At 45.7% G+C, this 27,873-nt stretch overlaps 1 protein-coding gene across 4 annotated transcripts in view; it reads left to right on the forward strand.

Moving 5' to 3' along the window:
* The window catches only part of syt16 (synaptotagmin XVI), a 34,114-nt gene that overhangs the window by 2,301 nt on the left and 3,940 nt on the right, over window positions 1–27,873 (forward strand). Inside the window, exons 1-6 of one of the 4 annotated variants that reach the window (XM_069193146.1) lie at window positions 12,173–12,328; window positions 14,250–14,429; window positions 23,130–23,327; window positions 24,663–24,922; window positions 26,749–27,192; window positions 27,547–27,736. In XM_069193146.1, the coding sequence (XP_069049247.1) occupies window positions 12,241–12,328; window positions 14,250–14,429; window positions 23,130–23,327; window positions 24,663–24,922; window positions 26,749–27,192; window positions 27,547–27,736 (1,360 nt within the window). In that variant the 5' untranslated portion in view covers window positions 12,173–12,240. The other 3 variants (XM_069193147.1, XM_015350182.2, XM_015350183.2) reach the window with 3 other exon arrangements.

Here is a 27,873-nt window from a genome sequence, read left to right on the forward strand (position 1 = left end):
CAAGGTGATGGGAAAAGCCTGGCATGATGTTGTGATTCTTTCTCTACAAATGGTATTAAAATGATTCTGAGCCCATCCATCTGCCTGTTACATGTCCAAAATAATTCTGTGTGTCATTATTAATCAAGATAGTGTTTGCTGTGGATGTTTGATGCTGAGATTTGTGCTTTGAGGAGTGCTCTATGTGGATATGCAGTACTATCTTTTTAGTACAACAGTGGGGTTGAGTCTGGTTTCTCACTTGTGGAAGTCTTCTCTGTCCTTCCACACAGCCCTGCCCTGGACCTGTGCAGCAGGTGTCATCTGCTCTGCTGCGCTGGCTGTTCCTTTTCACAGAAGCGCAGGAAAGGTGCTGAGGAGCTGCTTTCTATCCTAGACTGCCCATGTACTGACCAGCACCCTGTCCTGTATTGACCAACCAGTGCAGACTGGGGGACAGAGTACTGAGCTCCCAGCGCAGACTGGAGGTCAGTACTGACCTCACAGTGCAGACTTGGAGACAGAGTACTGACCTCACAGCGCAGACTGGAGGACAGTACTGACCTCCCAGCGCAGACTGGATGTCAGTACTGACCTCACAGTGCAGACTTGGAGACAGAGTACTGACCTCACAGTGCAGACTGGAGGACAGAGTATTGACCTCCGGCGCAGACTTGCCTTCCTGTATGTGTAGATGCACATGTGTTTCACCCCTGCTGTTATTTTCCCAAATATTACTGAGGGTGCATTTTAGATCTATAAGAAAATATTTGTCTAGAATACTGTGTTGGACTGCAAGGGTGTGTGGGGATCATCGAACCACTCTTTACTGAAATGACACTAGAGCACTTATCCAGAACTTCATTGGCTAACGTCCTGGTAGATGGAAAGGGTTGAACTTTTGTATGTTTAAATTCAGCCCTCTGAAGCTCAGCAGGTGTGAGCCTGGTCAGTGCCTGCGAAAAAACTAACCTTGTTGCTGGAAGAGGTGTTAGTGGGGCCAAATTTCCCCCTGGCCTTTACCAGTCATTGTGGTTTTCTTTGACTAATGAAGAAAATGTATGAATAACTAATGTATGAATACTAAATAATGACATGAAATCTATAGAACAGTCAAGCGGAAACCGCAGCAAGAGTGACCTTATTCGATATGTGACATCATGACTGGCAATAGCTATGTGCTGTTAAAGGTAAAGGGTTTTAAATCCATGGAAGTACACCTGAAAGAGACTTTAAACCTACTGCTCAGTAGGTGTTATGAGGGATGTTGAATTGCACACGGCCATTTACATTTTGCTGACAGAAACGTTTTTGCTTTGCCTAGATCTCAACAGATAACTGTTCATTTGTACAACCCTACTGCACAAGAGCTGGAGTTAATCAAGCTTTATATGCACTTTGCAGTTAGCACCTGATTAAGACCTCAAGGCACAGGTGGTCTGGCAGTGTTTCCTCAGTTTAGATAAGCAGCTGAGATCAGTGATGGAATCAGTAATCTGAGCATTCTGGGACTCTTGAAGACTGGGCTTTGTTCATCTGTGCTACACAGGAATAAAGCTCATATTCTGTAGTATTAAGACCTACAGTTATTACAGAGAATTCTATATAATATATATTCGATATCATTTACTATAGAATATTTAATAATATATGGAGTTTGCATGTTCTCCTTGTGTTTGCATGGTTTCCTCCAGGTGCTCCAGTTTCCTCCCACAGTCCAAATACATACAGTGTTGCTGGGTTAGTTGGCCCTGGTGTGAGTGTGTGTCTCTGTGTGCCCTGTGGAGGACTGGCGTCCCATCCAGGGTGCACCCTGCGCTGCGCCCATCGCTCGCTAGGATGGGCTCTAGCTCCCCTGGGACCATGAATTGGATGAAGTGGTTAGAAAAACAGATGGATTATTATAAGATACAGTCTTAACACCTTGTGAATAAACGTTCTTTCTCCGTGTATTAACAAGGCCGCCCCTCTGACTGTTGAGAGCCTCCAGTGCTGTTCAAACACCCACTCTCTCTCTGCGGTGTGTTTGAAGTGAGACTGTGGGAAAGATGGAGATTCCTTGTCCTGGCCCTTCTTCGCCGAATTCCTACCCACAGCCGCCACAGCGCAGCTGTGTTCTCAATGAAAAGAATCACTTTACTGGTGGAGTGCTCTTCACCATGAGTGACCACTTGTTTCTTTAGTGAAGCTTGCATATTGGGTATGAAGCTTGTTTAGCTTTTTGGAAGTTGATGATATTCTTTGATGATATTAAATTAATTCTCGACACCGGTGTAATAAATGCATCTTGCTTTAAAAAAAAAACTCTGCAGGCCTTGTTATTTGAAATCTTTACAATGTACAGTAGGTCTGCCGAAGTTCTTGACTGAATATGAATCTGAAGTGAAGTGATCTGAGTGGGGAGCTGTATCAGTGTGTGATCAAAGGAGCAGGTTTAACTCCACTCTGAGGAGTGGAAGGTAAAGGACACCACAGTGTTTTGATGCGAGTATCCTTCATGTGTGTCTTCACAGCTGAGAGCATTTCAGTGTGGAATTAACCCCTATGTGTTCCTATTATTCTAGTGTGCTCTCTTCTGGCATCTCAAGAAGGGCAGATCCCCTGTGTGACAAATCTTTAGCGCCAGAATTGACTAAAATTAGGAAAGAATAAACTAGGGGGTCTTGCAAAATCCTTGTGCCTGGCAGAAATAATAACATGAGTCCATATGAAAAGTTACACGTGAGAAGAGGGCGTTCAGCTTATCCGGCAGTTTGGCACTTAGTAGTTCATTGATCCAAAGACCTTATCTTGCTGTGTCTTCTTCAAAGAAGCTGGCGTTTTCAGCTTCAATCACATGGCTGGGTAGCTTGTTCCACGCTCCCACCACCCTCTGTGTGAAGAGGTGCCTCCTTTTCTCAGATTTAAATGCACATCCACATTCTGTAGTTTCCACTTGTGATTTCCGATTCATATGTTCATATAATATAGAAAATTGAACTAGCACACACCTCGTGTCGTATCTTAATTCTATAGGATGTGCTTGGATTCACTGCCCCTCTGTTCAAATGAATAATTGTTTGTGGTTAAGAATCTTTCCAGGATGCTCAACTTTATCTTTAATCATTCCAGGATGTGGCAAGATCGGAGCTGGGAAAGGTAGTTATGGTATTTGCATGTTCTCATTGAATGGTTTTTACAAATATGTTTGTGGGTGTGTCACACACTTGCATTTAATGAAACCACACGGGTTCATACAGCCCTGTTGAAAATAAAGGATGACCGAATCTTACCGACTGAACGTTCTTTAACCGATTGTGTAAAATTAAGGGACATTTTCAGAAAAACAACTGATAATTATTTTGACTTGTGTTGATGAAATAAACATTATCAATAGAGGAATGATTACTCGACCCTTTGACACTAGATATGAGCTACAGCACTGTAGACTTGCTGATTGCCTAACTGTGATACTCCTGCCCAGACAGACTAGGGACAGCTTACTAAAGTTGGTAAACAGCCAGAGGTACTTAGCAAGCTGATGGTCATTTCTTATGGGCAGAGCCTTGGGTCATTTGTATGTCCGAAAGTGTAAGGAAATCAAATCCCTTTCCCTTTCAGGTCCTTGACAGCTGAAAATAATGCTGAAATAAATCTGATAATGAGAGTTTTGTGCTGCTCTCTAGATGTGTGGTGTTTATGCTGTGCTCTGGTGGGTGACAGCCAGTTTTTATGTATCACTGTCTCAAATCTCTCTAATGGAGGTACATTAGAGCTCTCTTCCGGGCACTGTTTTCTTTCTGAACTGATTTAAGCCACCTTGTCATGCTGGAGACATTATAGAGGTTATAGAGCTCATGTTGCCAGCACACTCCCTGCTTACGTAGGTCTTTGCAGTCTGGTGAGGATCTTGGAGCACATTACAGCTGAGCCCTGGCTGATAATTGAATTGAAGGCTGAGGTTATGGCAGCAAAGACTTGCCCCTTGCCCTCTCGATCTCGGGTTCTTAACTCTACTAAACATAAGTTGGAAGCAGTATTAAAAATGGCACATCTTTAATTCATATTCACCTAACATTAAATGTTCCTGTTGTTTTATCTTCAGCTGATTCTTTTTCCAATTTCACAGGTTCACATGAGAGGACTGGCCCTCTGGGCAGAGCTCAGTATAGTCATGCCAGTTTTTCTCCTTTCGTCGGCTGGGCAGTGGGTGCATGCAGTTAAATCTGCCTGGGCAGGGTTCCTGGCACAGCAGAAACACGAATGTCTTGAGCCTGGCACTGGAAAAGACACACCTGTCCGTTCACCCAACTTTGCTGCAGTTTCTCTAACATTTTAATCTCGTGGGCTCAATTTCCGTAAGCGTCTAAGAGCTTTAGATGATCATAAGTCACGTTTTTAGACATAAAGCCTGGGGGCTATTGTAACTGCACTTTCTGAAGCATCTAAAATGTGTGCATTTAGGTGTCCTTTGGCGTCTATTGCCTCACTTTATGCAGGGAAAGGCTTGTTAACCTTTGCACATGAGAAGGCCAGTGTACACGACTAAAATTAGACGTTAGAAGTTACATCTGCTTCAAAACTGCTTCTTAGACAATAAAATGTTAAGAGTTTCATCTGTTTACCTGTTTGCTTAGAAGTGGAGTTAGAATGTCATTTTAGTTAGAGCGAAAGTTGGGCACATAAAATAGCTAACTTTAGGCAGAGGAATTCTGCCTAATAGTATGGTTTGCTGTGTGTGAGATCATCTCCCTTGGGGCTGCCCAGGACACTGGACAGTGGTATGGTTCAGCTGCTCCTGTGCCAGGTGTGGCTTCATCTGCATGCATGGAGAAAGAAACAGCAGGAGCTGGCAGGAGTGCTGCAGAAAATCATTAAATACCGCGTGGAAGACGTACTCCACAGGGGCGGCCGTGCTGCAGTGCCAGCCCTCTTGGCTGAGGATTTGAGGGCTTGCAGCTTCAGTGGAGAAATGCTCATGTAGCTGTCAGCCAGAGCAAAGTCTGGGCTCTTGGGGGCTGTGCACCGCACTGTACATTCTATAATTACCCAAACCAGGGTGCTCATGACCTGCCAGTCTCTACCCGGTGATTCTGCAGCGTTTTGTGCTAGCTACCTGACCTAGGAAATCACTTCCTTTCTAAATGTCTGCAAAAGACGCACCCGTGAGTTTGGGGGAGCAGAGTCGTCGTTCGTGTTTGCTCTGAGTTGAGGTTTACTTCCTTGTTTACTTGCTGGGAACAGGGCAGCTGCACTCTATTTAGAAGGAGGTTATGCTGATGGTAATGCAGCAAGTTTTTCTTTGCCATCAGGCTAAAGAGGAATAAGCTGGTACAGATAATTATGTGCATCTCTCCAAAGTTCTACTGCTGTACTAAGTCTACCATAATGAACTTTCCTTTAAAGTAATCATTGTCATTGCAGACATTTTTGTCCTGTGATGCACACATTTCTCAAGCTTTGGAAAGTAAAGAGGAAACATCTGTTTGCTCTGTGACACAGTTGTTCCCGATCTTTCATTGCCTTTCTTGGTTTCTGCTGTTGCGCTGGCTCAGTGAGTGATTCATGCTCTGACTCGGTTACAGTCTCAGAAGCAAGAATTCCCAGTGTGTCCAGCTCATAGCCCTGGCAGTGGTTTAGAGAGCACGCTTCAGCGGTATGGCACTCATCTTCGCTGTGGTCACTGAGGCCATGAAAAGCAATAATACATTTAATTTAGAACGTGTTACTGGTATTTACTATTTCTTCAGGTGAAAAACAAGAGTAACGTCATGACAAAATAGCACATATTCCAATATTACTGCATCTGGCAAAATGCTCTCTTCTTTGCACAATGATTCATGCATTTCCTAGCAATCATGTTTAGAGTGTGTTGTGTGATGATTTGTTACTATTCAACAAGTAACACAATTGGTTAAACTCTGTTAAGCCATGAACTTCACACTAAATATTTAAGCTTACATCACTTTACTCTGAAAACCCTATACAACTGCAGCTGATGTTATGCAACATCAATCCAAACCTTACTTGTGGCAATAAACGATTCATGAGACTCTTCATCTGGGTGAAGAGTCCCCTGCCCTGCTCTTTCAGCCTGCTAAGGCTGTTCCCTCCCCTCCAAACACACATAATCAGTCACTTCATTCTGGTAAAACTAAAATCATGCTTTAGCCAGAGGAGAAATGTCAGATGGTAAATAGGAAGTGCAATCAATATGGAGACTACAGGCCTACTAATTGCCTTCATAAATTTCCTGCTTCCTGCCAGTGACTCTGGGGCTGCTGACACACAGGCATGGGTGTATAAGACTTCCAGCATTGCTCGGCACTTGTCTCAAGAGCAGGGAGGGGGTTAGTATAAGGTAAAAAGCTTGTTTAATCAGAGAACCTTACACAGATGTCACATTGGGCAGATGTGTCTTTAGTTTGGCACCTGTGTCTTGCTCTGATAAAACTGTGAGCAGGAAGAGTGCTGTGAGAGGTGTTTAGGGTCTCCTGTCCTGAGAGAGCTTTCTTTCTCTGCAAGGGGGTCGGCCTCCTGCTGTCCGATCGCAATGCCCAGATCAGGGTGCGTCCCTCACGCCGCTGCCATTACAGCATGGTGTGGTGTCTTGGGTGTTTAGTGTGGAGAAGACCACAGCGTTCCCTTTGCACTAATGATGGCGGAAGAGAGTGGAGATAGATGGCCTCTGTGTCTCAGTGGAGATCAGTCAATGTTAAGGCAGGGTGCAAAGGGGGTCATACGAGAGCCGCAGATCAAGACTGAGCCGGCTGTAGCATTTGAGCACCAGAGGCAGGACAAATGAAACAGCACTGTGTAGGAATATATGAAAGACACTGTTTCACCTACAAAGGAGAGACGTTTTCGTTTAACTAATTTCCACGTTTGGTCTTGAGGCACTGCAGAACTATTTTTGCAGTAAAGTGTTAAAGAGAAAGAAATGCGGATATGCAAAAGAATGTTTGATCGGAGAGGTGTAATGCAAACAGCTCCATAGGTGAAGTTACAACAGACGTAAATACATCTTTGGGGAAATGTTACAAGACTATATAGTGCAGATATTGAAGTTCCAGTAGTCTGGAACAGTGTCCAGCCTTTACAGGCAGTTTTCACAGCACACCATTATACAGGACAGATGAAAGAGGCATGAATGGGTATAGACTGCAGTGTCTGGTATTTACCCAGCTGTTTTATCTATTCTTGAACAAAGACAAGGTTTTATTAAACCCTTTTGAAATGTGTAGTGTTAAGTTAAGAACTGAAGAAAGGTTACAAATGTGAGAAGGCCATGTGGAGCATACTCCCCGTTTGGTGGGTAATTAGTAATTGATCCAAGGGTCTCATTCAGCAGTTTCTGGAAGAAACCAAAGTATCGGCTTCAATGACATGGCTAGGCGTCTTGTTCCAGACCCCCACAAATCTTTGGTAAAGAAGTGCCCCCTGTTTTCAATTTTAAATGCACTTGTCCACAAGTGTCCACTTGTGTCCTCTGGTTTGTGTTTCTCTGTCTGAAAAAAGATCTGTATACAGAGAGGAAAAGAAGAAGAGAACTATAAGAGGGTGGAAGACTCTGAGATTCTTCTAACTCTCCTTCAGACGCCCAGCAGCTCTGGAGAGGTGCTTGAACTCGTCCTGGTTGACAGAGGGGATCATGGGCTCCTCTCTGGTGAAGTCCGGGTCGGAGTTGTTGACGTCCTCTGAGGACTTCTGCAGGAAACAAAGGGAGGGGGTGGGCAAGAGATACTGTCCAGGCCAGGGCCTGGCGTGGGCATTACCAGGGAGCTCCAGAGGATGCACAGTGGCACTGTTCTATACCACCATGACCCCATGAGCCCAGCAAGCTTTCAGATAATCTAAATGTTCCAGCTAGATTCAGTCTCACAACCTGCAGAATTGCAGGTTGATTCTATGAGATGCAAAAGATCAAATGAGGATTTTCACAGAGACCACAAATTTCAGGAACTAAGCACTTCTTTAACATGTTTCTACATACAGAATAAAACAACTATTTTTGCTTATGTGGCTACAGGGATGCCGATGTGACAGTGATAAGTGCTCTCTGCGCTTCATGCTCTGCTCTGTTTAGCCTTCCCTCTGGATAGGAAGGGTGTGGAACAGCATTGGGCAGGAAACACTGTTTCTGAGGCCAGCCTGTTCCTCTAGATAATAGCTGGAGGGTGGAGAGAAATTAGTCTTCCCTACTAGCGTCAGTGTTGTTTGTCGAGCAATAAAGGAACTGTCCCAGTTCCGCAGGGCTCTGCATGTGTCAAGACATGCAAGAGTACTATACACTGATAGGCAGATGATTTAAAATGAGAATGAACAAACAGGAGCTTGATAAGAGTGCTGTTAGCCTGGACTCAAGATGGTGTAAGAAAACCTAGAGCACAGGACAAAAGAACCAAACAAAAGTGTCTCTCTGAAGTATTAACTCTCCTTGTAATTCATTTTTATTTGGAAATGAAAGTTGAACTGAGTTTATGCCTGCAGTCTAATCTCGGCGCTGAAATTGCTGTCAATAGCTCATTGATCACAGGATTAAGTCAGTGCTGGCCTGACACTTTTACTGTCTACAACTTTACAAGCTGTGCTAATGGAGACACTGGAGAATTAAGATGAATCGATGTTTACTGAGGTCTGTCAGGCGAGGGATTTCCTGTCTCCCAGGCTGGGGATTGGCAGCAGTGGAACAGTGTGTGTACAAACAAGATTAGGTTTTTACCAACACTGAGCCAGGAGCAGGGAGGAGCCCGTGCTCAAGAAAGATCGCCTGGACTGTTTAACCACCACCTTTTTATGGGAAACTGGAAATACAACCAGATTCTTCTGCTAAGGGGCACTGTGACACCTCTTCCTTTCCATATCACCCATCCATCGATTTCAGAACCCCTTCTTCCAATTGAGTGTCACAGGGGAGCCAGAGCCTATCCCAGCAAGCAATGGGTGCAAGGCAGGGTGCACCTGGGTGGGACTGTTGACCCCAGGCCAATTTTCCCAGAAGTCAGTAGCTACTAGTCAGCTACCAGTTTATCTATTAAATATGGGGAGAAACTGGAACATCCAGAGTAAATTCATGTGAACATGGGGAGAACATACAGACTCCACACGAACAGCAACTGCTGGGACCACAATTGATCTGAATTGGGCCCCAGCACCACGATGCCACAGCCCTTTCTGTGTTATGTGCAACCACAAAACAGGCTTCCACAAACAAGGAAAATCTGAGCATCTCTTTTAACAGTGATTGCTGTCCAATGTGCACGCATTCCATTAGATTGCATGCACATTGGACAGCATCTATTGTTAAAAAAGCCATGTACTGTGGCATTGCTTTTTTACTGGAGTGCAAATGTCTTGCTCCCGGAAGAACATCCTGAATGGTACCAGGCTGGATTCCGTTTGTTTTGATGGCATGATGTGTAAACGCCGTATGTTACCTCAACTAAGGATGTGGGGTCAATAAATAATGCTAAGAAGAAATAAGCCCATTGTGACTTAAATGTAAAAACATGAAAATTGCTCGCATTTCCTCTTAGTTCTGTTCTTAAAATATGGTTGGATTGCGTTAATACAACTCTGAAAACCTCCGATTTAGCTTAAGAACTGTGAGTAGGCTGTGCCACTAGATGGCGCTACGTTACTGCTTTTCCACTGTGAGAGTGGGTCCACTTTCATGTGCTATGTACTGTATGGACATGACAACGTACTTCACCCACTGAGAGTCTGCGTCCTGTGATGGCTTCAGTGAATGACACCTCTCGTTTGCTGGGATATGCTTACAGGTCTACCTGTATAGCTATGATATAAGCTGTACAGCTATAATATCACAATATAATACCATCCAACTCACCAACAGCATGCTTCACAGATGTCAGATCACATCTGTAAAACACAAGATGAAACATGCATTTGTGCTTTAGTGAGGTTTATAACAAGGATTCCCAGTACCCCAGGGAATCTGAGCGATGTAGAGAGGGAGTGAGCTAGGCGTTTAATGTTTTGTCCTTTTAGATTATTTACCTTTGGAGGGGCTTTTCAACAGTTTTTACTCCGGAAGTGTTTAAAGGTTTGAAAATGTTTTGTTTTTTTTCACTCAATTTCAGAAAATGAGCCGATGTGTTTTTTAAGACCACCGCGTGAAATCCATATATTGAACCACTGAGCATTCCTCTTTCAAAATCACCCCTCTCTCCCGGCCACTCCATCCCTCCTCTCACCTCCCCCTCTGCAAGCCCTGCGTGAGGGCAGAGCTGTCCAGCACTGACAGTCAGTCCTGCTAGACTGTACACTCCCTTGTGCTCCCTGGGTCTTCAACACTTCCGTGGCTCATCAGCTGCTGCAGGGCCTTTGGCTTTTTTTCGCTCTGTGCTCCCAGAGTACCCCTGATTCTTTCTGTGAAGGCCTCTTGTCCTCTCCCCATGTGGCCGGATGAAAGACAGCGGGAGCAGGAGCTGCACCACTCCCGTGCCCGTGGTTCTGCTGTTGCTAGGGCCATGCACTTCTCCAGTTGCCAGGTAATTAGGTGTATTCTTGGCCGCCCAAGGTCCTTGCCTTTACGAGAGTGTAAATGGACGGAAAAAGCCTCTTTGGGTGATGTCAGTCTAATGAAGCGCATGTGCGTGTTTGAGCTGTCGGTCGTGAATAACCAGTGGCAAAGAAATAGGAGCAACACTTCTACGCCGGGGTTTCTTGCAAAGTAGCCAACCCAAACCAGTAGTGAAGCAGTGGGATTGTTTATGCGGCATGTCCACCACCATCCATATCCGCACACAGATCATTGTTGTGCTATAATAGATGTTCCATCACAGCCACGAGTCCTCAAGGCTGTGCTGTTAGTAATAGAATGGGAACTGGCTTCGTAGTCACAGGTAATGACATGTATGATAAGGGAATAAAGTAAGAAGGCAGCGGGGGCGCACCTCATCCTAGCCAGAGGTCTGCGCTGGTCTATAAGAGGACAGCCAGGACAGCCAGAGGGGAAGGTGTTTGCAGATAAAAGGAACAGTGATGAGCACAGGGGCAAGGAGGTCCTCACTTATTATTTTCTGTCACCTAGTATGTGAATCCCCCCACCTCCTCTCAGGGCCTGGTGTTGCCACTGGCGGGGCCTGCCTCTCTCCTCAGGGCCTGCCTGAAAGCCGCACACCAGCCTCTCCTCCTTGTCCAGCCTCTAAGCTCTCACCCTGCCGCACAAGACTTCCGGGTGCCATGGCAACATAGACCTCTCCTTTTCAGCGGGAATGATGGAGACATTGCCTTTTAAGCACTCTGTGCGGAAGAAGAGGCCGGTTACCAGGGAAACTGACCACTGTGCCTTCCTCGGGAGGGGGGAGGCCTTGTGCAAACCTCTGGCTCTCACAGGCACTGGCAAAAATAGCAGCCTGACATTTCAAGAACTCGAGGCCATGTACCCGAGCACTGTCCCCGCACGAAAACAAAGGGGTGACTGACTCCCAGCAAATTACATTTCCCAAACACCTTGAAAATGAATGTCTTGTGCAGAATATAATTCCCCAAAAGAACCTGCGTTTAGTTTTTGAGAGGAGAAAGTACAGGTAGTGTAAATGAAATCCCTGATTTAATTAGCATTGCTAAGTTTGATGTGGCCCAGCTTTGCAGGCGTGGGTGAAATCTGATGCAGTTTCATGGATATGCAGGGACAAAGGGAGAGATTCAAGGATACCTTTTTAACAGGAAGAATAGATTTTGTTTTGGCTTTTCAATTCTCAGTAAATTATGTAACATTCCAAATTAATAACATGCTTTTTTTGTGCAGGTCTATACAATGCACCCTGGGACCAGCCCCTGTCCTTTCTGTGCTGCGAGGTTAACGTGGCTCAGCTTGGGTCTGCGCTGTGAGGTGCAGCCGGCACACACCTACCACACCTGCCACTGAGCCAGGACCTTCTGCGGTGTCTGTTAATCACAGAGCAAACAGCATTCCAGCACAGCCCATACAGAGGCTGGTTACAGCCCGCAACTCTCTGGGCTCCTGATCCCAAAAGTCTACAAGGGTGCAGTTCCCACTGGGGCTTGTCTTTCTTCAAAGCTGGAGATGTAGCGCACAGTAGGAAGTGAAGGTTGTTTTGTCCTTTTTCTTTTAGAGGAAAACTTTTAAGCACACGGGCCATTTGTATGAGTTAGCATAAACCCCTAAGGACTGGCCAGACCTGCTTTTCCAGCCCTGCGAGTTGGAGGGAGAAACGGTATGTGGGATATTTCGGCGTCTGTTAGAGGCAACTGCTGTCTTCAGAGAATTTAGTCTTCTAGGTGATTCGGCAGATGGGACGTTGCAGAGGACCTTGTGGCTTCTTTGGTACAGACCTGGAATTCAGCAAAACAGCACTTGCACAGGAAAGTGCAGAGAAAGGTGGGATTGTTTGATGTTGGCTGTGAACGGCTGTCCTCTCTGTGTTGCTCCTGCTCTCCCTTTTGTAATCAGAGGTTGCTGTAGCTGAAGAGACGGCGACAGAGAGATACACCGCTATTCCAACAGTTTGGCAGTGTTCTGTAAATGTGTGCTGCTCACTTTGAGACCTGTTGCAACAGGAGCAGTGATGGTTCATTCTAGGATTGTTCTGGTGAGGACTTGAAAGTTTTGAGTTACTCCTGCATCCTACTAGCTCTCATGTAGTAACTATAGATGTTAGGAATAAATATGATAATAAAATATGTTAGAAAATGTGTTAAATATGTTAGGAACTTTAATTACTACACCTGAGAAAATAAAGATATCATTTGACACATCTCCGACGATAATTATTATACTATTCGGCTTAAGCACAGTATCATGCTTAACATCTGTGAAAGTCTGATGTACCTGTCTGGACTTCATAAGTGTCTAGATTTGCTCATATTTCTTGTCAGCTTGCGGAAGAAAATTAAACAAGAATAGAATGTGTACTGAGGGAGGATTGTGTGCGTGGTGCTATGTCAATAGAATGACAAATTGACAGTCTGAAATCCTTTGAAACGGAACAGAGGCAGTTTTACAGTAACAACGTTCAGGAATTATTGATGGCGGTTCTGTTATTTCTCGAACAAAGCCACTGTGGATCAGTATAAAGAGAGACCTTGGCTTATTGTATCTGTCAGGGCTAAAGCGCTGTCAGAAAATGCCATGGGAATGGAATAAAGAGAAACTGGAAGGAGAATGGAAGGGAGGGACTGGATCCTGTGCCTTTCAGGCAGTCTCTCCTTCTGTGGCGAGAGATGAGCGTTGTGAGTAGGCAGGACCGCTTCAGTCGAGAATGGCAATCGGTGTCAGCGCACACAAAACTACACAACACCCCCACTCCCTGCCCGCCAATCAAGATATCTTCCCACACGACACTGGCACAAAGACTCTGGTAAATGTCGTGAAGCGTCTGAGAGGTGTTTGAATGCATAATGCGCTCGCCCTGCGTTTGTTCTCAGCAAGCCCTCATCTGGGGAGCGTGCTGCGGCAACGGGGAAGAGCACAGTTGCTCCTCTTTGATGTTTCCAGCAGCCTCTGAAAATTCCCCTTCAGGGGGCGAGCGCTCACTGAAGACACCCGCTCCAGTGCTGGGTCCAAGACGTCTTCTCTCCCGAAGACATTCGCTCACAGTCTTGTGTACCTTGTTGAAGAGCCTGGTTGGTTCATGAGACCTCTGAGCAGTACATCGACAGTTTTCTTTGACTCTCATCCTCAGTCTTCCCATCCATTCACTTTCATCTGCTACAGAAAGATTGCTCCTTACCTCAGAAGATACAGAGTCTGAGCCGGTGACCTTATTGCTGAGTTGCCTGTCCTGTAAAGAACCTCTTTATCGAGGAGTCTGTCTTCCTGTCAGATTTGGGTGTTCTGCCTGACCGCTATCATGTCAGACTGAAAGATTTGATGTGGTGCTGGGTGGAGAAATATGACATCTGATTTCATTTTCTGCCTTGCAGGCTCTTTAGGCTTTGCGGCAGACAGGGCTATTCAAGTTGCTATGTAGATGTACAATGAATGCACTTCAATGTGCAAAAATGAGCCCAGTGTTTGTGCCTCCCATTTGACCAAGTACTCTGTTTGAACAATGAAACATGGGCTAGAGGGAACGAGTGAAAACTATGTGGAAGTGAATTTATGATTGAAAACAGGAGGCACATCTTTATCCAAAGGATTGTGAGATGAACAAGCTGCCCATGTTGTTTCCTTCAAGAAACCAGAGAGACCCTTGAATCAGTGACCTCCCATACAGGCTTTATGGGCTGAATGGCCTCTCGAGAGCATTTCTCTCCTCGCCTGTTCTGAAGTGCTGTTCTGTGTGTCTGTTTGTCTGTAGTCACACCTGAGGCCATTGGTTTCCTGTCTGCGGTGGGCGTCTTCATCGTGGTGCTGGCTGTGCTCTTCCTCTTCATCAGTAAGAAGCTCTGTTTCCAGAGGATCGGCGGCCTGCCCTGCCTGGAACACCGCAGGAAAAAGAAACGCTCCCGAGAGAAAGCAGGGATTCACGAGGGTCTGGGTAAGAGGCCGTCGGGTCTGCTAGGGGTCTGTGTGTGTCATTGTCAGGCTGACTGGCAGACTGTCTCCCTCACTGTGTTCTGGTCTGCTTCCTGTGAAAATCACTGCAAAGTCACTGAACTGCAGACTGAAGCCTGTTAGTAGAAATATGTCTTTTTAAATTGTTTTCTTCATTCTCGAATTACCTCTCACTCCAGTCATGTTTGCTGTGACTTTGAAGAACACATAGAACAAAAAATAAATCACAGATCTCCGCGTACTGCTTTTGGGCTACATACAAGAATGGGAGTTTCAGAATAATTTAATTTTCTCTCTATTCAGAGGACAGTATTTCCGCTTCTACTGTTTTAACAGCTCAGAGACGCACACTTTGGAGGATACTGTGCCTCAGTGGATATTGTGGTATGTTTTGGAACCTCGCTCCTGTATCAGTGTAATAATCAATAATAATAATAATCAATCTTCTCTCCCTCTCTGAGCAAGAGCACCTCCCTGACCGATAGCTGTTATTATTGCCAGGCCATTGAAAATAAGGTTGATTATTTGTTAAAACAATTTTATTTTTCCAAGGAGTTTTTAAGAGTTCTCAGGAGTGTGGTTCAATTTTTTCTTGTGTTGCTACAAATGTACACCTGTCCCGATGAGGTGAATTATCAAAGACAAGTGAGCCCTTGTTAGAGTCTGAAAATGATTGCCACGCTGACCAGAGTTTCATTCTGTGTGAGGGAATCCCCTGGCCTTGTTGACTGCATCCTACAGTCAAAGAGTCAACCAGTTGGTTCCTTTTTGGCATGACTAAAAATGACTGGGACCTTGCCCTTGGTCTCCTGTGAGGAAGACAACTGCAGTATTTTACTGGGGCTCAATTCTTCTGTTAACTGCATTGTATAATGCTTCACAATCACAGAGCACCCTCTTCTGGGCTTGCAAATGTGGTCGCTGCTATCCACCAGTGTATTAAGCGACTATAGTCCCCTAGATAGCGTAATAGGGTTGTTGGTCTTGATTGCATAGTTGGGGGTTATGTTCATTACTAACTGCAGCTGTGACATTCCCATCCTCCCCCCTGACAAGCCTGTGAACACTGTCGTCTGATGCTCTTCATCAGTGCGTGCCTTCCCACAATGCATCTGCTCACTTCCTGACAGTACAGAACTGAACAACAGTTGCCGCGTGGTGAAAGGAGGCATTGTGGTTGGCGTTGCGGCCTCACAGCTTTTGGATTCGGGGTTTTTGTGTGGAATTGGCATGTTTGACTCTGCATAGGCTTTCTCCCACCTTCCAAAAACATGTTGACGAGGTTAATTGATGTCTTTACATTTTTCCTCCGTGCTCGTGTGTGTGTGTGTCTCCTGTGCCGCACTGGTGTCTTGTTCAGGGTGCAGCCCTGCCTGGTGTCCTCGTCTCCAGGAGATTGTGATCTTAGCCAGTCCTGGAGTCCTGCAGATGAGAGCGGTGCTCTGCTGCAACCAACTTTCTGGTCTTGTGTTTGTCTAACAGACAATAGAGAATTTAGCTTCTGAAGAAGGAAGGTGGAGCAATCAAATAGGATAAAGTGAGGTATTACCAACCAGGTGACTAGATCAACCTGTTGTACCATCTGTTTAAATAGCAAGGCTTGTGAACATTATTATCATATACAAGCTTATATGAGATCAAAGAGCCACACTCAACACAATTATCCATTAAGGTTAGGCTGAGGAATTATTTCACATGCCAGTCACGCTCACACAATATTAGTAAAGAAGTGAATGAGGCACATCTTCATTGGCCATTACATGATCACATTTTTTTTCTAAGTAAATAGTCGCACCTGCACAGTACATGTGTGTTGACTTTAGTTTTCCAAAAGTTCTTGAATTTAGAGGCATTGTCAGTCATTTTTCCAAGAGATCTTGCCTTGAAAATGAAATAATAATCACGGGAGGCAGCCAGTCCACTGTCTCTTTTGCTGTGTTTGGACTATGGTTTAAACGGTAAGATTGAATGAATATAAGAACTGTGCAAACGCTTGACAGTGTGAGGTAATGGTGCCAATATCTGCTGTGCCCGGCCAGGCGACAGATAAGAGATTACAAAAGAGAGGAGGCTCTCGAACAATGTTGAAATACAGTCATACAAGAGCATTATGCAGATGTAACATTGCTTCCCTTTATTTGAATTCGGCACATTTTTCTTCACAATACGCCTCTGAGTCACTGCCCTGCTTGCTCTCCTGTTCCTGTGCCGCCCACCACAGGCCAGCAGTGATGTCACATGGCCAGGAGCTCAGTGCACAACGCGCTGGGTGAGAGCAAACTCCCTCTCTGAGGAACAGAGCGGTGAACCTGCAAAGGGCTTTCAGCGCAGTTTAAACCCAATTAAGGCTGCGATAATGGGCACTTCCCACCCGCTGAGTGTGGGTGAGTCCGAGTGTGTTTGTGTTACCTGGCGATGTGGAGGAGTGCAGTGCGCAGCAGGGCTTGGGTCAGGAGATTGTTTAATGAGCGCTGCGAGAGAAGTGGGAGCAGGGCAGCCTGGGAAATGGAAGCACTCTCGGGCAATTCTGCCGGCTGCCAGCTGTTAGCCGCACAGGCCAAAACTCCACATGGGGCGCCGTGGAGCAGAGTTTTCAGAACTGAGACACATGCTATTAATTTAGAACAGAAGACAGGAAGAAAGGTTCTAAACAAGAGGCAGCCCTTTGTCCCAATCATAACTTATTTGGTTACTAGTAGCTGAGTGATATATAAAGCCAAGTGCATACCTGAATGAATTTGTTGGATTATTCCCAAACCTCTCATTTATCAATGCTAGATTCCATGATCATTTCACTTGTATGGTATAGAGTAGAATTATATAGTAGTAATGATTGAAGCTTCTTTAAAAGGGTTAGAATGGGGCTGTAGTTCAAAGATTGCTTTACCCATCCACTCCTGTGTTGCATGTTTGGAAGTAATGTAGATGTTGCAGCCTGCAGTGACTCTATTCTCAGTGCACGTCCCGTGTCTCAGTCTGAGCCTGCTGGCGTTCAGTCACCTGGCTCAGTAACCAGTGCCTCTCCTCCTACTTACACTGTAGTCAAGGACTGCATTACTCCCCCAGGATTCTCATCTCTACACAAACAGGCTCTTAAGACCTTATCCTCTTCTCTTTCAAACATTTCAAGCAAACCTAGCATGGCATGAATGCATTGTACGCCCCTGGTACAAGTATGTGCAGATGCTTTTATTGATCTATAGTGCCTATGAACTATTTGTTCCAATGTAAGTGGAAGCGAACAGGTTTGCGATAACTGAATAACTTCGCGTTGTGGTCTCTATGCATAGTGTTATGTAAGTGTCCTTGAAGATGTCTTGGCCTGTTTATTTCTGATTGATTGTGTAGGCAGCTGAGAGAGGGGTGAAGGATGAGTGTGGGCCATTTAGATTCTGGGGGTGTGGCACATCGGAAGGGGTGCAAGGCCAGTGCCAGGCCATGCACACAGAGGTACAGTATCCAGATGCCCTTTATTTCACCTGGCATGAAGACAAATTATTAAAATTTAAGGAGTGCGTTTCCCCTTCTTCTTTTCTCTGCAGTTTGAATCTCATCCTCCTTCAAGTGTTACCACCTTAGGGTCAAGGAAAGGGGTTCAGTTTAGTGAGCAAGAAAATCTGGTCATTGGTGGCTCATAGGATGCTCTAGTTAAGTGAACTGGGCCTCACAGTATCTTCGGCAAACTTCATTCGGCAGAGTCCCAGTCTCATAAACACATGGGACCCCAGAGGATGAGTCTTTACTCTAGTGCCCTTTCAGAGATACAGCGGGCATGACTGCTGGAAAGGGAGACAATATCATTGCCATGCTAGCTGACCCTTTTCTGACGGAGGCAGACAATAACAGGACAGGAAGCTTTTATTCAGAAAGGATCATTTTCTGAAAAGCTGTCAAACTCGGTTGTTCTGCCGCATTAGAGCTCTTCCTTTGAGGATCACTGGATATTTTCTTTGAAACATAAGCTTTATTAGCACTCGGCTGGCATTTTGATGGCTACAGAGGTGTGTATTAATGCACTCGAGGGGCTCCGAAGCCGTGACTCTGTTATATGTTTCGGCTCATTACAGTTTCCCTCTCAAAGGATGCACAGAGACTGCAATCATGTATTAGTAATTTGAAAAAGCCCTGCTGTGCTGAGTTTTGGGAAGGAGGATTACAGTGCAAAAGCTTTGCTTTTTGTGCCTCCAGTCTGCAGAATTGCAGTACAGTATATGGTTTACATTCCCTTCTCTAGGCCATTATTGGTTGATCATCATTGTTTATCCACCAGATAAATAGATAGACTTTCCCTTCATGCTCATCTGTGGGACATTTCAAAGCAGGTGATTGATTTCTGCGATGTGTTGAGATCAAAATGTCATAGAGTTCCTTTCACTTATACCCAGGCTCATTTCATGAGTCACAGTACACGGGTGCCAACAGTTCAGTGTCTGGAGGATCTAGTAAGAACTCATTGATTACCAGCACTGTTCCAGTTTAACAGTTTTTAAAGAAGATTGTATTGTGTTCCCTGCATATAAGTGCCACATTTCTCTCTTTCACATGAAGCGTACACCACCTTTTATCACATCTAAGGATTTTAAAGAGCTTTGTCTTGAAAAAAACATCTCTGAATGGACTTTTGGCTCTCAAACAGAGAAGCTTGTTTTTCTTAGTATAGGAGATCTGAATTTGCATGATATTCCTGTCTATGCAGGGCTCATTTGGTCTCAAGTGAACCTGCTTCCTCTTTGCCTCAGCTGCAGGACAGATTCATTTGCACATGGGTAGGCCTGTTTTTATGGTTCTCCACTTCTCCTCGCAGAAGTGGTGCAGCAGTAGGAATGGTGTGTTGACCAGCGCCCCCTGTGTGTTGGAGCGTGCATGTTCACCGGGTGCCGGACAGAGCTGCCTAGTGATGACCTCTTCGCAGGAGACAGAGAGTGGCCTGCCCGCCTTCACTGCCTGGGTATCGCGCGTCTCTGATGCCCTATCTGCCACCTTCCTGAACCTCGGCAGACCAGGGTCACAGGGCACAGAAACCGGGCCAAGGTCCAGTCAGAGTCAGACCGGCACTGACAAGGATGTCTTGGGGCACACCGACCCCTTAGAACAGGAGCAGGAGGCACTGACAGACAGCAGTGACTCTTCAGACAGCCCAGTCTTCCCACAGACGATCTCTGAGCAGCAGCTGGAGAGCCAAGAGACGCAAGCCTGTCACCAGGAAGGCACAAAGGTGGACACCCGAGCTGCTGGTACAGCCCCAGCAGTTTTACCCACTGATGCCCAGAGGCCGGCTGAGGTCGGTTCTGGGCTGAGCTGCCCAGGTCTGATGGAGGAACAGATCCAGGAGCATCTCTACATCATCCCGGAAGAGGGCGAAGACCCGGAGAACCAGACCAGTGGGCAGGAGGAGGACTCTCTCGGGCAGAGCCTGTTTGCTCCACACACTGCTGGTAAGAACACAGCCAGGCCAGCATGCATCTCCACAACAGCACGGCTGTTGGTTTGCAAAAGTGACCTGGATCATGCTATTTCACATAATATCAAAAAGGATGAACAAAAATAATTTACTCTCCCATATGAGACCTAGATTGATTTTCTTCTGGCATTTAAAATGTATTGAAGAGAAAACTCCTCCACATTTGTCAGGCTTCACAGTCCTTGAGTGATTTTCTGCCACCTCTATGTTAGGTCTCAAATGTTAAACTGGAATAGGTAACCTTTCCCATGTTTGCATGCTGCAAGTTTCCAACAGGGTTCAGGTCAGTGCCAGTGTGTGATGGAAGTGCTGTTTGCTGAGTAATCTCTTGGTCCACACAATGGCGGTACTGAAGTTTCAATATTGACAGGAGATAATAGTGCTGCTGTAAAGGACAAAGCTACCAGGCTTTAGTAAAAAGGAGAATGATTGTTTATCTTTTCCCCATGGGTGTGTGTTAAACTGCAAACAGAATTGCAAAAAGGGTTCTTATGCATATAAAGGTGTGCTTTTTCCTGAGTTCTCTTCCCTACAAGGAAAATAAAATGCATTTCAGGACCATCCTGTGAAAATGGTATCAATGTAGTAAAAATACTGATGTGAATTTATTCTGACAATAGGAAATATAACAATTGGTTTAATGGAGTCAATAATTCACTTTCATTTTTGTTTTGACAATATTATAGCAGTTATGTATAGTTTTAGATTCATTAGGACACTTTTTTTAGGAAACTTTTAAATTACATTTTAAAATACTGTATTTTCTTTCCACTGTAATTAGGACTTTGCTTGAGAACAGAAAATGAAGTACCTTATGATATCAAAACTGAAAAAGTCTTTGAATGTCAAATTGCTTATTTCTATGAAAAGTTATGAAACATTCAACCTTTTTTTAAGTTTTGTTTGTTCACAGATTAAAGTTCAATAGCCAGGCGTGTGTGGTGGTCAGTGTGGGACAGTCAGTAACCAGGTGTGTGTGGTGGTCAGTGTAGTTAGCCAGTAGGTGTGTTGTATGGTGAGAGAACTGTGTTTGCTCTTCCACCAGGTGGATAGAGAGGGAGTGTGGGTATTTTTAGAAAGCAGGTGAAAGACGTCATGTTTATCGACATGATTATAGTCCTCTGTTTACCTTGGAGGGAGCCAGCAAGCAGCCGATATGCCTGAAGGATTATTAACTGTTGAAACACAATGATTACAGAGATTTAAGCAATGAAAGCCAAGGTACATCTTCTGAAACTGGACATTGTGAATATATGTTTATTTTTATTATATTGATGACAAAGCTATCACCTGCTCTGACCTCCTTAGAAGAACTGTGGGGGGATTGTTGAAAATGGTGATTTCAGTGAGAGGGACCTGCATTGTTTGCAAAATGATTTTTGTTTGAACATCATTGTTTGCTTTGCATTAGGAGATTCTTTTTTGCTCTGTAACAAGTGGTTACTTTCGGTCATCTCCAGTATGGTCGGGGCGTATACTCATACAGGCAGGATGCTTCATTACTCACCACCTCCATGTGTATTATTACAATTAGACAGCAGTCTGTTGTGTTTGAATCAGCAGCTAGTTCCCACTATACCCATGCCAGTCTCTTTCTGAACAGCCATGTATTTAATAGACATTGAAAGCTATAGTCCCATTTCACTCTCTACATCTGGTTTTAATACTTGTAGCAATACCCTGCAATCAATCTACAATTACAATCGTCATGGAAACACTTAAACCCTGCTGCACTGGAAAAAATATCTAATGAAATATCATTTTCTTTTAGGACAGAATTCATATGGCTTGTAATGATGGATATTATCTGTTTTTCTTTAGACCAAAATGATTAATTATGTGAGTGACAGCTCTGTATGCATGTGTAGCATAAGCTTCTTTATTAGAAGATCTTATTAAAAGGTCCCAAGAATGGTTACAAATAGCTTTTGATGTTTTTCTTAAGTTATTTCTGTAGCCTTGTTGCGTGTTGTTTTTATAAAGTACGGAATACTAGTTAAAAACAAGCACACTTCAGTTCTGGCAACCTGGAACTTACAGTCATTATGTATATAAATGGAACATGATCATTGACTGCAAAGTTAAATGTTATAACTTTGGAAAAAGACTTCAGGCTCAATGTTTGTATTCTTCTCCTGTGGAAACCCCTCTTCATGGGGCAGCTTGGTGTGAAATCCAATTTATTTTAAAGAAACAGGGAAAATGCATTGAATTTACTAAATAACTATTCTTATAAATGCTTCATAGTATACCTTTAATAACGTTAGTAACATTTTATTTCTGAAAGAAATCCTTTATTACTGTATATGTAAGTTGTGTGTGCCTTTCCTTTAACTTTAATTCAAAGAAAGAGGTTATCGTTTCTTGTGTAAACCTTTGATGCTAGTTTCACCTCCTTGCACCTGAACCACACAGTCTCTGTAGATCTCAGAAGCTGAGCAAGACCGGGCTTGGTCAGTACTGGATTAGGGGATCTGTAACTTGAGCAGTAGGTGGCAATTTTCCCTCTGGACCACAGTTTAAAACCTAATACCCCAGTATGGTGGGTTGTCTTGCAGATGAGATGTTAAACTGGAGCTCTGCCTCCTTGTTCAGTAAAAAGCCCATGGCACTGTTCCTAACAGTAGGGTTGTTAACCCCGTTGTCCTGGCTAATCTCCTCTTTGGACTTCAACAATCTCTGCTCCCTAAGGTTCCCACTTAATTCAGCTGGAGTAATTTCTCACTGCGCAGAATGGCAGGTGGGTGCTGCATTGTACTGATGGTCTTTTTGGGATCCCTTGGGAAGAAAAATGTTTTACCTGTCTGGAACTGGAAGATGCCCGAGGATGATGTTTGTTGGATGGGAATAAAATCACATCAAACATGACTGGAAAGTGAAGGTATAGGCATTCTTTCCCTGACAGGGCTCTCTCACTCTGCGTCTCCACCCATCTGCCTGTCTGCAGACGGCCCCTGTTCTTCACCTTAGCTTGCTTCCATCTGGTGCTCGTTCTGCTCCTTCAACAACCTTTGGGACAGTGTACCAGTTTGAAACTGGGTTAAGCAGTCCCTTCATCCTTCTACTCCTTTTTTCTGTTGTTGTAAATGCAGGGGCTCATGAACGTCTGTTCTTTTTCGGCCTTCTTTGCACTCTGTTTTGGGTACTTCATCCTCCCTTCTGGGCCAGCAGTGTTGTCCTCTCGGCTCCCCTCTCTCTCTCTCTCCTCCTTTCTCTCCCCAGTGAACAGCTACGGGGAGGACGGAGCTCTGTCCACGTCGTCCGACAGCGAGGACGAGATCGCTAAGCACTTTGAGATCTCGGTGTCGCGCTCGCAGAGCTTCCGCTCGGGCACGCAGGCCGGCTCCGAGCGGCCCCACGGATTCACCCGGCTGCTTTCCAATCCAGAGGAGGGCAGCACGGAGCCCTCTGACTGCGAAGGTACCTGACGTGGCCTCCTGTAGCACTTGGCCTGTGTCCAGGCAGTTGGCTGTGTGTCACTCTTCATCGAAAGCAACATGAATTCTGCTGCAGGGGGGTACTGTATATATGCAGTAGCATAGCTGCTGGGGCTCTGGAAGGCTGTGGGTTCAAACCCAGGTGGAGCCTTGTTGTTGTACCCCTGAGCACGGCACTTTACTCAGATTGTGCCAGTAAATTGCCTAGCTGTGTGAAGGAGTTCAAATGAAAGTTGTTTTGCATAAAACATCAGATAAATAACCCTGTCAACCAGGCTATGTAGCAGAGGTGCTTTGAAAGGACTGAGCTTTTTGGTTTATCCTTGCAGCATGCAAATGTGTACCATTCCAGTTTTTTTTACTCCAATATTTCTATGTATTCCATAAAAGCTCTGTTTCATTCTCTTTCTCTCCACATCCTCTGCCACAATACTTTTGTGTTCATTCTCATGCACTTGAGCCCCGTGTAAAACATACACTTGACAGAACCACGGTAGTGATGGGCTTGTAGTGTAAATGGCCATTATCATGAGCCTCAGTATGTCCAGCCTCAATGGGATGCTCTCTGGGTCCCAGTGGTTTGAATTAGTCCTGTTCCATTCTTATTCAGATGAAGCCAGATTGATTACTAATGTGTTAACTATAAGTTCATGAGCACCATAGGTGGAAGATGTGTCTGTTCTGTTTGAATTGTTTTGGTTGTTAAAGATGAACTTTATGATTGGAACCAGAATGGAAAACATGGGAGATATTATGTAAACCAATAGACTGGTGTAATAATAGCAGCGAAATGAGTCACTATTCCCCGTTGCCATGGTATAGCATGATTATTGCAATGAATGTAGTAGGTTTATGCATATATATATGTGGGTTTGGCAACAGAGGTCAAGAGTTTTTTCCATTAAAAATGAATATGAAATGAAAGTAAATGTGCTTTAGACAAATTACACTAGGTATTGTTCGTTCACAGAAGTATTATTCCTAAATATGAATTAAAATCCTTTTTTAATTTGAAAGACTCACTAAACCGCCTGATGTTTGACATCTGTTCAGGTCATTCCCCATGGCTCTATAATGGAGCAGAATTCTAATTCTAAAGTATAGTGTCGATTTGTAAGCAGTTTTAGAAATGAATGAACGCAATAAACCTCTTTGCCTATTTTCCAGAGATGAAAATAAAGCCGCCAAGAAGAAAGTTCTTGTATGAAATGTGAATTTGAAGAACACAATGTAAACGCAGGCCAGTTTGAGTTGAGTGTGCGCGGACGCTGCGCGGTTTCAGGGGGGGGGATGTCTGACGCTGTAACTCTGCTGGCAGATGGCGACGGGCTCAGCCGGCTGAGTTACCAGGATGCCCAGTCGTACCCGGACGACGAGCGGGGCTCTCTGGGCTCCCGGGGCACTGCGGAGGGCCTGGGGGCGGGCCTACGGAAGTGCTCAGAGGGCACGGAGGCCAGCCTGGCCCCCAGCCTCAGCAGACAGGCCACCGAGGGCAGCCTGGAGATGGAGACGGCGGTCGACAACCAGGGCTACGACAACAACGATGCAACGGACACCTCCTCCACCTGGAGCCCTGAGGTAGGGCCAGGGGCGAGGGGCAGGGGTGGCACGAGCGCAGGTCCTCAGATTGACATTGCTATGAAACAGCGAGGCACCTGGAGCAGGGCGGTGGTGTTGAGCACTTTTTAAGGAACCTGGGCACAGATCACTGGGTGAAGTGCAGTTCATTTTTCTGAGCAACAGGGTTGCTATGAGCAGATAAATCTGGCCAGCTGTGGTCCATGTTACAGGTGCAGCTGGCAGCAATTAACCCTCATTATCCAATTTCCATTCCACACCCCTTTCTTCACTATTTAAACCCTCCGTTCACTCCGAATCATTGCTTGGTATTGGGAATCTATCCACCTCCTGAGCTCGCATGGTCCTCTACCTCTGACCACCAGCACCAAGACCCATCTAGCCTTGGACCTCACGACTACCCTCTCGTCTCGCCCCTTTTCGGATTTGTTTGTTCCGCTGATCTCTGAACCCGTATTCGACCTCGCCGGGAACTACTGACCACTCTGCTGCCTCGCTCCTCTCGGACTCGTAAGCCATCGGACTCTCTTAGAGACCTGCACAGGGTTCATAACAACTCGCCCGTAACAGTCCAGGAGTTTGTTCACGGAGAGCTGCTCCCTGGATGAATGTTGGGTGTTTTGGGGGGTCATGTCAGGGAGACACCCCGCAGTTACTGCTATGTTCTGAGGATTGGCAATACATTGGCTCAGGATGGCATGAGAATCAGGTTTCAGTTCAGGGCCCCAGAAACTGGAGAACACAGTCTGAGATGTATTCATATACTACATATACCGAATCTTGCATATTGTGTTGCGTATATGCTACAAAAATAATTTCAGTGTAATCAGTGTATCCTCAGCTAGATGTCTAAATCCCACACACCTTACATTTTTGAAGCGCTGAAGCTAATTTATTGCCACTCGCTAATTACCGCAGTTTGGCTCTTAATGTGTTGTTGCTCATGGATTCAGATTTATTGGAGTCATTACCATTCCAGCATGCCCAGGGGGAGTGAAAGTCAATGATACAGACTGTACAACAAATGCTTCCCTATTAGAGATTATTGCAGGGAAGGAAGTGCTGGCCCTGGAGCAGGGCCAGCAGTACAGAAACTTGAGGAAGTGAGCTTGCTACCTGTAACAGGTAGGCTGTTGAAAGTGAACGATGAAGCTCTGGAGCAAAGCTCTGGATCATGCACTTTGGAGTTTACAGTGAGTGATGGTGCGTGTAGTGGAAGTCATGGCGTAGAGTGACATTTGTCGTGTTGTGTGTGCGTGTGGGTGGACTGTGCTCTCTTGGCTTCAGTGCTTATCTAATCTGCTCTGCCGCTGTGTATCTGCCAGCACCAGCAAACACTCTCTGTCAGCTCTCTGCACCTAAAATGACATTCAAGGCTGCCGTTAGAGAAAGAACTCCTGCTTTTCAATCTTGTCCCTTTTTTTTTTTGTCGCTGCCCTCTCCTTTTAGGATAGTTCTTCTGAGAGCCCAGGAAACCATAAACTTGAAGGAATTATTTGGAAGTGTCAAAGCTGAAACATTGCTTTGACAATTCATGTGCCTCAGGCTCTAAAATAAAGAGGAGGACGCTCTTACTCTTTGACCTGCACAGGCCCACTTGTTAAAAGAAAAAGATCTCAAGCAATTTAATTCTATTATGCACCAGGCAGTGCAGCACTCCTTCCTTAAGAGAGACTCATTCATTTCTCCAAGTCTTAGAATCCTAGAAGAGTCAATTTTGGGGCAGGATTGTTTTCTGCCTTGTGTGAATTAAGTAGCAGGCGATGGTCTCCATTCGTGATGGTGGCACTGCCTGTTCTGCCCATGCATGTGCCTCTCTCCCTCAGGAGCAGGGAGCAGGGGAAGTCTCCTCTCAGCTGGCGGACACTCACCAGCCCATCTCCAGATGCGGTGACCTCATCATCATCCTGGACTACAAGGTCGAGGCGCAGAAACTCCTGGTGACGGTGGTGAGAGCCAGGGACATCCCGGATAAGGAGCGCAGCGGGATGGACGCCTGGCAGGTGCATGTGGTGCTCCTGCCCAGCAAGAAGCAGAGGCACAAGACCAGCGTGCAGCGGGGCTCCACGCCGCGCTTCAACGAGACCTTCCGCTTCTCCAGGATCGACGCCACCGAGCTGGGCGGCTACGCCCTGCGCTTCCGCCTGTACGCGGTAGGCAAGATCGCCAGGGAGCGCATGATGGGGGAGCATCTGTACCACCTGAGCAGCCTGAGCCTGGAGGGCGAGATGGAGGCCACGCTGGTGCTGGAGCCTCGCAGCAACATGAAGGTGAGACAGCGGCACACGGGCACGGCTGGGCCTCTCATGTCCCTGCACTGTCAGGGTGGTTGGCTGACAACCTGAATCCGAGCTGAGAGGAACCCGGTGAGTGGAAATCCGACACTCTTGAGCTCCCTTGGCACAAAACTCTGGATTTCCATGATGTATACTGAATGTGTAAAGTGACTGGTAAAGTGTACATCTGTTGGCCTTCTTGTCTTGCTGAGAGGTGGAAGAGGTGAAACTGCCATGCGGTCTGTATTCATCCCCACAGGCTGTGTGGTGTCCTGTTGTGTGTCTTACTGGAGAGAGGGGCTGAGCCGTGTCACACAGCACCTTCAATCTGACACTGTCTTTCCTCAGAGTGCGGACTCCCAGGTCAGCTTGTCCGCCATCTCGCACAGCGACAGCGCCTCGTCCACGCAGTCCCTGTCGCATGGCGGCGTCCCCGAGCTGCTCATTGGCCTCTCCTACAATGCAACCACCGGCCGCCTCTCGGTGGAGATGATCAAGGGCAGCCACTTCCGCAACCTGGCTGTGAACCGCCCCCCAGGTGAGGAGACCGCTCAGTCAGAAAACAGGGCTGACTCTGCACACGGTCCAGTCAGCGGGTTCCGGGAGCGCACAAGACCGCTGTGGAAGATAACTGCGTTCACTTAAAGGGATATCCCAGTGAAAGCACTGCACACA

Source organism: Lepisosteus oculatus, chromosome 8 (assembly GCF_040954835.1).
Source record: "Lepisosteus oculatus isolate fLepOcu1 chromosome 8, fLepOcu1.hap2, whole genome shotgun sequence".
Taxonomy (NCBI): Eukaryota; Metazoa; Chordata; class Actinopteri; order Semionotiformes; family Lepisosteidae; genus Lepisosteus; species Lepisosteus oculatus.